Source organism: Oryzias melastigma, linkage group LG6 (assembly GCF_002922805.2).
Source record: "Oryzias melastigma strain HK-1 linkage group LG6, ASM292280v2, whole genome shotgun sequence".
In the NCBI taxonomy this organism is placed as follows: domain Eukaryota; kingdom Metazoa; phylum Chordata; class Actinopteri; order Beloniformes; family Adrianichthyidae; genus Oryzias; species Oryzias melastigma.
The window spans coordinates 3257511-3268292 of record NC_050517.1 but is presented as its reverse complement, the minus strand read 5'-3'; the positions used below and the strand labels follow the sequence as shown (position 1 = coordinate 3268292).

The 10782-nt window shown below is 40.0% G+C and overlaps 1 protein-coding gene across 1 annotated transcript; it reads left to right on the top strand.

Moving 5' to 3' along the window:
* Positions 1-250: 250 nt before the first annotated feature.
* wee1 (WEE1 G2 checkpoint kinase) lies at positions 251-9370 on the top strand. Its single transcript, XM_024282820.2, has 10 exons — positions 251-1200; positions 2271-2485; positions 2684-2750; positions 5615-5787; positions 5999-6267; positions 6392-6481; positions 6982-7067; positions 7147-7317; positions 7624-7769; positions 8307-9370. The coding sequence occupies exons 1-10, from the start codon at positions 718-720 to the stop codon at positions 8461-8463; spliced, it is 1857 nt and encodes a 618-aa protein (XP_024138588.1). The 5' UTR covers positions 251-717; the 3' UTR covers positions 8464-9370.
* Positions 9371-10782: the final 1412 nt, after the last annotated feature.

The following is a 10782-nucleotide window of genomic DNA, read 5'->3' as shown; positions in this document are numbered from 1 at the left end:
GTTATGTAGTCTTTTAGCTTTAAAGAATAATGCCTGGAGTTCAATCTTTAACCCTTTTGTGTATTGAGCTCTTTAAGTTAACTTCAGTAAATGAACTCATTGTCTCATAATTACATTAAATGGCTTCTGGCCTCGAGAGTGGTGGCAACATGTGGAAGGCACACGTTCCCGCCAGATTGTTGCACAGCCAGCGATGACGTAATCCTCCCCCAACCACCCAGTGACGCCCATGTTTCAAAATTCAACGACGGTCCCTGATTGGCTGTCCTGCCACACGTGATCAACGGTCGCGGGAAGTGCTCTGCCACGCGCGTGATGGGAAGAACCGAGTTCTTGACTCATTCAAACTTTTTGTAAACATTGCTAAGGTTTTATCTGGGACGGCAGGGTTTCTGGGTCAGTGAGTCGCGGACTCCAGACGGACGAAGACCGACTTTTATCCGGGACTAGGATATCTTTTTTTAGTTGGTTCTGGCTGAAGGAACGGTTTCCGCCGTGCTTTAAGCTAGTCCGGGGCCATCTTTTAGCGTGTAGGAATTTGCGAACCCCCAATGAGGGGGATTTTTCTAGTAAAACGTTGTTTTTCGATTCATTTTCAGCCGATACCTTTATTTAAAGGTAGTTACAGTCTGATTTATTGGGGCGGAGACGTTGCTGCCACCATATTTTCGCACTAGCCCCGTGTTTTGCGTCCAAGCAGGGGTTTAAACTCCGAAAATGTCGAGTTACACCCGCAGACGTCTCGGAACTCCTCCCAAGAACCGCCACATCCGACAGAAACTGCAGTTCACGTCCAGCGACGGCGAGGAGGACTCCATCGAGGATGTTAACAACAGCACCGGGGGCGAGTCCGGATTCACCGACATGGACTCCCCCGTGCCGGTCCGACGGGGAGCCGCCGATAAGCGGCTGGGAGGCAACAGCAGCCCCCTGGACCACTCCGGAGCGGAAGACGACGTGGAGCTGTGGGACGAGGAGAGCTTCGACTCCCCGTCCCACCTACAGTCACCGAACAGCGTCATTTACACGGACTGCGCATCGCCGAGGAAGAGCCCCCGGTTGTACGGGGGCTCACCTGAGCATGGCTTCGTCCAGGACGACGGGGAGGGTTCCAGCTCCCCCATCCCGGACTGTCCGGACACCCCCCCGCACAAGACCTTCAGGAAGCTCCGGCTGTTTGACACCCCCCACACACCAAAGGTTGGTTAGTTGACCGTTTTCTTTAAGGACATTTTATTGAATAATAAAACTTAGGTTAGCTAAAACTGCCAGCATGTAGCTGAGAAAATATCATAAAAAACTGAAAAAAGACTAAATTACCAGAAACACAGCGTTTAAATATTAGCTAAACTCCAAAATAACATAAAAAAACAAAAAGCCTAAATTTGCCAAATCAGCTAGTGTGTAAATATTAAACTAACAACGAAATGGCCTTAAAACTGTAATTCTTCTATCAGAAATATTATTCAAGGCAGAAATATAATTCAAGAAAAAAATCAACTTCACCTTAAACAACGTTATTTTAAATCAAGTCAAAAAGGGTTTTTTTAAGTTCAGCAAAATATGCACTTTTTAGTGAGACCAAAACTTCATCTTTAGTAAAAAAAAATAGTTCCTTGTTTTAATGCCAAAAGCTAATGAAGCAAAGAAGCTGCAGGATTAATTAAAAGCTTAATAAGTATCACCTTCATTGTCTTTATTTTTAGTTAGTTTAAAGCTAATGATGGTTAAGATGTGTGTTTTACATCCAGTTTGCGCCTAATCAGAAAGATAATCTTTGACTAGTTGACTATTAAAATAATGGATTGTAGCAGCACTAGTGTGTAATATTAGGTGCTCAGTTATAGACTCAGTGACCCACTTTACTGTACGACTGCGTATTACACAATAACCCCTCTGTAATCTGATCACCGGGGAAAGTACAGTTATATGTCTGAACATATCCTCTGAAGGACCATGGTTTCTTTTACCTTCATTTTAAACAATTCTGAGCCAAAAAAAACCAAACATGTATTTGTTATAATTCTGCCTGTGTTTTCTATAACCCTTTACACCTGAGGCGTCACCAGCGACGCTTATACTCAAAATCTTTGACATACTTTAACTTTTTAAGACTCAACGTAAAGGATAAATGAGGCTTGATGAGCCGCTTTTCTCCTTCAGAATCTACTGGAATTACGTTGATCGTGCTGCCAATTTTTAAAAAATGACAGTAAATCAAGATTATTAAAAGGTTAATTTAGTACATGAGTTGTGATTTTTCTCCTCAGAGTTTGCTGTCCAGAGCCAGGGGCTCCGGCTCCTTGTCCTCCAGCAGGAGAATCGCGCTCTTCAAAAAGGTGGAGTCTCCTGGAAAGTCTGCTTCAGACAGCAGAAGGAGACAGCAGGCCCCCCTGGTGAACTTTAACCCCTTCACCCCAGACTCCCTCCTCATTCAGTCCGCCACACAGCAGAGGAACAACAGAAAACGGGCCCATTGGAACGAGTACGTGTTTTCTATCAACTCTAAAATCTACATTTTATAGAAATTGTACTGTCCTACAACAGCAATAGTTAAAATCCCCAGTTACATTGACGGCTTTGAAGAAAGCCGGAGGGGTTTTGCTGGTAATCAAAAGCTCACGGTGACTGACTGCTGCCCTCTGCAGAATGCTAACCGCTGCTAATTTGTCTCCTGGTTTAGCTCTTGTGGAGAAGACATGGAGGCAAGTGATGGTGAAGGAGTGGATGAGATCCTCCCTCCACCCAAGGTAACTGATTATGTTCCTTTTTACCAGAGCTGTGGATCGTTAGATGATGATCCAAATAGATTCACAAATCAAAATAATAATTCACAGATGATTCCACCATACGTTTGGATTAAAGAAAAATGTATATATATGTATTTAATTAGTATCATTTACACAATTATTTAGGGCTGGAGATCAACACACAACAGATCAAAAAGCAAACATTTGAAAGAAATAAATGATATTTATCACTAGGGCTGGGCTTGTATTCCGATTCTTCAGATTCTCTCAGTGCGATTCAATTTTGATTTTACACATTTATATAAATTTGTTTAGAAATACATTAAAAATCTAATATATGTTTCGAATATATTTACATTAATCTGATCCAGTTCACATACGGTAAAATGTATTTTAAAATAATAAAGATTAGGGCTGAGAATCACTGGTTACCTCACAATACGATGTGATGCAAGGCTCACGATATCTATAATATTGCGATACTGCCATAATTGGTAAAAATCATCTCTTATAACTCACATTATGTAGAAGAACACATTTTAGGAAAATAAATCCCTATTTATTTTCTACCTTGAACACAATCATAATAAACAACTTTGTTTTGTTTTGTGCAACAAATAATAGACACTTATGTGCAACTTTGCTGAAATCAGTAATTATGTCTTTGACAAGCATTGACACCAATTGAATTGGAATTATTGGTGAAATTCAGTGTTAACAATAGTAAACATGATCCGCAGTGCCACTACTTAGTGCAGATTTGTTGTAAACAACAGAACAAAAATTAAATAATTCAAGTAGCTAGAACACATTGGTGCTCACAACAGTCAGTCTCACAACCTGCTCCCCCTGTCTGACAAATATAAGACAAATATAACATTTTACAGCCTCTTCAACGAAAATAAAAGACTGATACTGGGTGGGAACCAATCGAGAATCAATCGCAGGACTAAACATCGTGATATATCGCAGTATTGATATTTTGACACCCCCCTATTAAAGATTGTGACTAGCAATCTTGGAAATCGCAAATATTCTTGGAAACAGATCATGAATATGAAAGTATCCAGATACTTGCAGGCTTCCCACGTAGTCCTAAAAGTCTTAACTCTTCTGCTCTCTTTGGGTCCAGATGACTCCACCCACATATTGATGTGTGATTCCTTCCATGACAAAGGTGGACAAAGGTGGACAGGATTTTATTTCTGCCATGGACATTAGTGAAACTCAAAAATCAATGATTAAAAAAAGTTCAGTGCACTGTCTTATCGGGTCAAGATGACCCCACTTATAATGGAAACAACGTTACTCCGTTAATGATAAGTAATTGGTCTGGAATTCTAGTATTTCGTATGTTCTTTGTCCTCGAGGCTGGGAATTACATCGAGAAATGTATCTGATTTTTTTTTTAATATCCAAAGTCTTAAATTTATCTTGAAGAAACCTTTAGGAAGTACCCTGACATGTTACATCACTACTATTTACTGTTTGGCAAAGTTGCCAAAAAAACCCTTTTACATCAGTTTTCTGTAAAACTGTTTTGATATAAAGTAGAGGATTAGTTTGGATTAAGCGCGTTTGTAAGAGAAAATCAATTGAGATTATCCTAAAACAACACTTCACAAATGTGACAAACATGTCTAGCTGCTGGTTACATGTGGTGTTTGTTTGATCGTGTTAAAGCCCTGTCTATGACATTCTGAACGCATTCTCGTGTAAACAGAGCAGTGTAGGTCTAATGTGGGAGGTAGTCATCCTGCAGAAATCAACCTGCTGTGTGGCTTTTTCCATCTACTGACATCATGCCAAAAGAAAATTGAATGTTACATAATATGCTACTAACCAGTTGTTCTTCAATGCATGGCTGTTGCGTAAACAGGAATTTTCCTGCTGCTGGAATCCATATAAACATGTCATCATTAGGTCATTCCCTTAACAGGAATTTCAATTTGCAGCCCAGGTTAGATTATATACGAGTTCCTGTGATCTGTTGTTTGGAATAATACAATTTCATTTAAATACAAATTCAACCCGATCTTCTGGTTGGTGGGTGGGACTGATGAATATTTTTAAAGGGTGTTCACCGTTAAAGCCCCGTCTACAGATTCCACTAATGTAGTCCTGGAGCTGGTTGCTCAATCTTTTATCCTATTGAAAGTTTAGGATCTGCGTTGTTGATTTGAATGCAAATAATCTGAAGCCTGTTTACCCAGAAAACCTGTTTGTCTTGGTCAGGACTCTGTAACCTGCCGCTCCAGAGCCACATGTGGCTCTTTGATTCCTCCAGTGTGGCTCTCTGGTTAAAGGAAAATGAAACATTTTAAAAAGCAGAACTGTAAAAAGAAAGAAAACTAGATTCAAATCATTTGCATACAGTTGAAGGACATTACATATCAGAAGCTTTTTGACATATTTTTTAGTGCTGAATTTTCTATTTTTAAACCAATTCAAAGATTTAAAGTCTTAAAATAAAATAATAATAATGTAAAATAATTGTCACTGAATTAGCTGTGATTTGGTTCATTAGATTTGCAAATTTTTGTCTGAAAATTGAAGATGTAATGATTTGCTGCATGATGATCCTATGCGACTCAGGATGTCTTATTTTGAAAGGAAGTCATGGGAAATCTAGACAAAAATGATAAAAGTTTATTTATAGTTATAGTAATAGTAACATTAATATTAAACCAAATCAGTGTGATATTTTCCTGAAAAGTGAATCAGACTTTGTGGCTCCTGTCTGGATGTTGTCAGTGAGAAATGGACTCAAATGGATGTTTAGGTGAAGGTTGCAGACCCTGGTCTTTCATGAAAACACAAGTGTGCGTTTGTGTGGTTTGATGGACGCCTGTGTGTACCTGCAGAGAATCACCATGATGGAGAGCAACATGATGTCTCGCTACACCTCGGAGTTTCTTGAGCTGGAGAAAATAGGCTGTGGCGAGTTTGGAGCCGTGTTCAAATGTGTGAAGAGACTGGATGGTTGTATTTATGCCATCAAGAGATCAAAGAAACCTCTGGCAGGATCAGTCGACGAGTAAGTGTGTCTCCTTACCACTTCAACCGTATGCTTTGTGTCTATGCTAGTTGTTTTATTGTTCGATTACTACCATGTCTGTTTAGCATTTTAACTGAGACGATTTTTGTCATGAATTTAGAATTTTTATTTATGAGAATGTCAAACTACGAGTTTTTCCTATTTGCCGTTATCAGATCTTAAGATGTCTTTGTCGTTCTTCTCGTCGCAGACAAAATGCATTACGGGAGGTGTACGCTCACGCCGTGTTGGGCCAGCACCCTCACGTGGTGCGCTACTACTCAGCTTGGGCTGAGGACGACCACATGCTCATCCAGAACGAGTACTGCAACGGCGGCACGCTGTCAGACGTGATCACTGAGAACTACAGGCGGCTCAGCTACCTAACGGAGCTGGAGCTGAAAGACCTGCTGCTGCAGGTGGCACGAGGACTCAAGTACATCCACTCCACCTCTCTGGTGCACATGGACATCAAGCCCAGTGAGCGCTCAAATGTCTTCTGTCAGAAATAGCTGTTTTATTGCATCAAATCTTCTATTTGTGGGTAAGATTTTATTCTGATGCTGATTCGCCTCATTTTCATGTTTATGATGTTTTATTTTAGGCAACATTTTCATTTCCCGGAAGCCTGTAGCCAGCTTTGATGAATGTGATGAGGATGATGGACTAGCAACCAGTGTTATTTACAAAATAGGTGAGCTGCACACTTATTATTATCTATCTCTCTTTCTGTCTGTGACTGTTGAATTTTAAAAGGGCTGGGTTGACAAAAGTCAATCGATTTGAATCAATTAATCGCTAGTGTACTTCTATTGCGCGATCGCCACCTAGTGTCCAAACTGAAACGTCCTCCAGGAGAAGCAGAACAATGTTTCCAATGTTAATGATCTGAACATTTTAGTTAGAACTTCTCCTTTAGAGAATCCATGTAACTCTGGATGATATTAACAATCTCATTATTTCACTGATACATTTACAGGATGTGAACTGGATCAGATTAATATAAATATATTTAATAACGTATTTCTAAATAAATGTGTAAACTCTAAATTAAACTGAATTGAAGAATCAAAAGAATTGAAAACATCGTGAATCAAATCAATCCAAATTCTGGTGAATTGAATCGATTTTTTAAAATGATCATCAATGCTTTTGGTTCTTGAAATGTGACGTTTGTTTTTGTTTATGTTTAAGGTGATCTTGGTCACGTGACTACGGTGAACAATCCACAGGTGGAGGAAGGTGACAGCCGATATTTGGCTAATGAAGTTTTGCAGGAGGTTTGTAGCTGAGCTCCAGTGGTGCATGTGCGTTCTACAGTCTGCTCAGTTCCATTCAGCTTCTTCTTCTCTTCTGCAGGACTACAGTAACCTCAGAAAGGCAGACATATTCGCTTTAGCTCTTACTGTTGTTGGGGCCTCTGGCGCTGAACCTCTACCCTCCAACGGGGAAAAGTGGCATGAAATCAGAAAGGGTAAACTGCCCTCCATCCCCCAGGTGCTTTCTCCAGAGTTCCTGGCTCTGCTCAAGGTAACAGTCAGCAACACGCACAGGTTCACTCATCTTCTTATCATCCCAATGTGCTTCTTCTCGTCTAAATACACAAATATTTTATTGTTCATTCATGTCATTGGTCATAAACTAGTGCAATAAGTAATATTTAGAACTAAAAATTACTATGTGATTTAGTCACTTGGTCCAGTTTAGTGTTGGTGGATAGATATAAATGTTACTTTGAGTTGCTCTTGTAAATACATTTATCTCCATCTTTAAACATATTACTGAGTATTCTTTCAATTTAAATCATTCTTATTTAGTCTGTTTTTGTTTTTCCAGCTGATGATCCACCCTGACCCGGTCAGACGACCTTCGGCCTCTGACCTCCTCAGACACCCGGTGCTCCTGACCTCTGCCAGAATGAGTGCAGACCAGCTCCGAGTGGAGCTGAATGCGGAAAAATTCAAGAATGCTTTGCTTCAGAAGTGAGTACAACAGAAGTTTAGATGGTGAACGTGACCACGGTTCATGCTCACTGACGTCTCTACATGTGGACGGACTTATGGCCATGAAAAAGTTAACTGTAGAACTGGAACCCATGCAGATACAGTTTTGTAACCGACGATAGAAATGAAAAAATACTAAACAAAAGGATAAACAAATATCTTTGGGTTAAAAGTTTCTTTATGTTTACACTTTTAGGGTGTAAGTTTCAGTTGTTTTTTGTTGACCTGTACTCTGGTGCAACTGTTTTTTTTAAACAATAAATAGCAACAACCACTAGAAGGCGCTGTAGGTGTTTATCAGTATTTGCTATTGACAGAGATGCAGAAGAAGCAGCTCGCTCAGTGGTGTTGTTCCAACGACAGTAGATGAAGTGAAACAGAGTTTACTTGTTCGTCATGGTTCATGTTTTGCACTGAGGTACTACAGATTCAGCATCAGTGTGTTGCAGATATTCTGTCTGTTATGGATCCTGTTTTCACGATTTGCCTTCAGAATGAAACTTGTGTTCTCTTTAGGGAGCTGAAAAAAGCCCAGATGGCCAGAGCAGCAGCTGAGGAGAAGGTTCTGTCCACGGACAGAGTCCTGACCCGCTCCACACTCCAGTCCAACCCCAGAACCTCCAGACTCATTGGAAAAAAGATGAACCGCTCAGTCAGCCTTACCATCTACTAAGACTTTGAAGCCAAAGCTCTTGGCCGAAGGACCTTCTAATCACACTCAATCCGAGTCCTGTGTGTGGTTTTTATTTTGTTTTTTTGGATCTGGCTCCTTTCAGAGTTTTGGACTGCTGCCACACAGAACTGGAAGTTCTTTACAGCTTTGTTGTATAGTTCAAGCCTTCTGCGGATGTGTCTTTCTTTAGAAAACCGTGTTTTCTCTGAGGCCGTTGCTTCACCCTTCACACCGAGTCATTCCTGTCAGTGCGTGGAGATCAGGCTCTGCACCGCCGTGTTCTTGCACTTCCCCTTGAAGAAGCTGAAAGCCTTTGGTAGCAGATCAAAGCTCCGTCTGTCTCCAGTGTGAATGTACTTCCCTCCACCATGTGCACCTTACTGCCTGTCATGAGCCTGATGCTGGTACAGGAGTGCCTGAGGATCGATCACGTCTCTGTTTGGAATGGAGCACTTTGAAGGCACCGTGTGGCCACAGTGTTGACCACATGTTTATGTTTTTACAAAATATGAAAAATAAACTTGCTGCTATTGAGTTATTTTTGTGTATCAGGGTTTGGTCAGTTTCAGCTGGATTGTTCTGCAGATGTACACCAGTCATTTACCAATTGAGTTTGACTGCTTAGGTGTCAAATTCACTGTTGTTTTGATGAAGAGATGATTTGTCTGAATGAATCCAGTCTGGTTGATCCGTGCTGCCAGCCCTCCCTGTAGCATTAGAACAGCCGTGGTCCTGTTTGTCATTCTTCATGTGATCTGCTGTCGCTCTTCCAGCTCATCCTTGGACTGTTTCGATTTGTTGTTTTCATCCTTTTGTTCTTGTAGCTTCAAACACAAAAGCTTCATGTTGTAACATGTACATATGTTCTTTAAATAAAACTTCATCATTTTTCCTCTCCTGTTTTATAGCTCTGCTTTCTGTTTTTTCCTTTTGTTTTACAGGAGTGGACAGCAGTGGGATTGATTTGTCTTTTAAAACTGTTTTTTATATGATAATGCTTCATATCCATCTTTTTAGTAGAACCTCTTTTGTTTACACTGTAATTTCACAATGAACCTGAACTGTTCAAAAAACTTGGCTAGTAAATTGTCCTTTGTTACTACAAAAATCACAAAAAATGATAAATGATCATTTTTGTGTTTTATAATGAAGATAAAGTGTACATTTACAGGAAAAATATAAAAATCCTTAAAGATATATGGTTAAAATAATGTGAAAAAGTAAAGAAAAACAGGCACAGCTCCAGTAAAATTTATGACTTGTTCCAAGGATTTATTTTAAAGGTTATCACAAATATGTCATAACTCTTATTTGATTCAAACAATTCATTTCCAAGCTACAAACCTTTCTATTAAAGTCCCACTCTCATCATATTTTGATCTATTGTTCCCGCGGTTTTACGTTTATGACACGTTTAGCCAAAATGAACAACATTCTCAGAAAAAGCTTGAGCTGCGTTGATCATTGTGAGCGGTCCACAGAGGGAGGCCTAAGCAACGATTAAAATCTGTCTCCACCAGCCACTGGAAAGAGGGCATCACATGCTTTCTGAGAGTTAATACTATGATTGTGGTTAAATCACATTTTGTTAAATACAAGTTTTTCTAAGATATACTGAAGAAGTACTGATTTAAAAACAAGGAAAAGGTGAATTCTGATGAGATACTTGGCATCACAGACAGTGTTACCTCGCACAGAGTAGTGATGAACTCTTAAAACGCAACACCAGTATGAAGATCATTTTAGAGCTGAGCAAGAACACTTCTAACTCAAGTTTTTGTTTAAAAACAAAGAAAAAGAGTCATAGAGAATGATTCTGCAAAGAATATGACAGGTTACATTAGGAAGTCATGGTCCTGGAAGAAGTTTAACCCTTTAACACCTGAGGCTTCGTCAGTGACGTTCAAACACAGAATCTCTAACATACTGTAACTTTTCAATTGTTAATGCGATCAACATAATTTCAGCAGATTCTGAACGAGAAAAGCGGCGTTCTTTATCCACCACTACAATGTCTGGTTGGTTCTCCATTACCATCCTGTCCGTCTGGATCTGGAAGTCCAACAGGATCTTTGCTCTCTCATTCTCTACCACTTTCTGAGGAGTTTCCATTTTGACTTTGGGGTTTCCAGTCCATATTCTGTACATGTTTCTGTATATTATTCCAGCTACATGATTCTGGTTCTCCATGTATGCTTTCCCAGCCAGCATCTTACACCCTGCAGGTATGTGCTGGATTGTTTCCTCTTTGCACAGCCTACACCTTGGGTCTTGTCTGGTGTGGTAGATCTGAGCCTCTATCACTCTGGTGTTCATGGC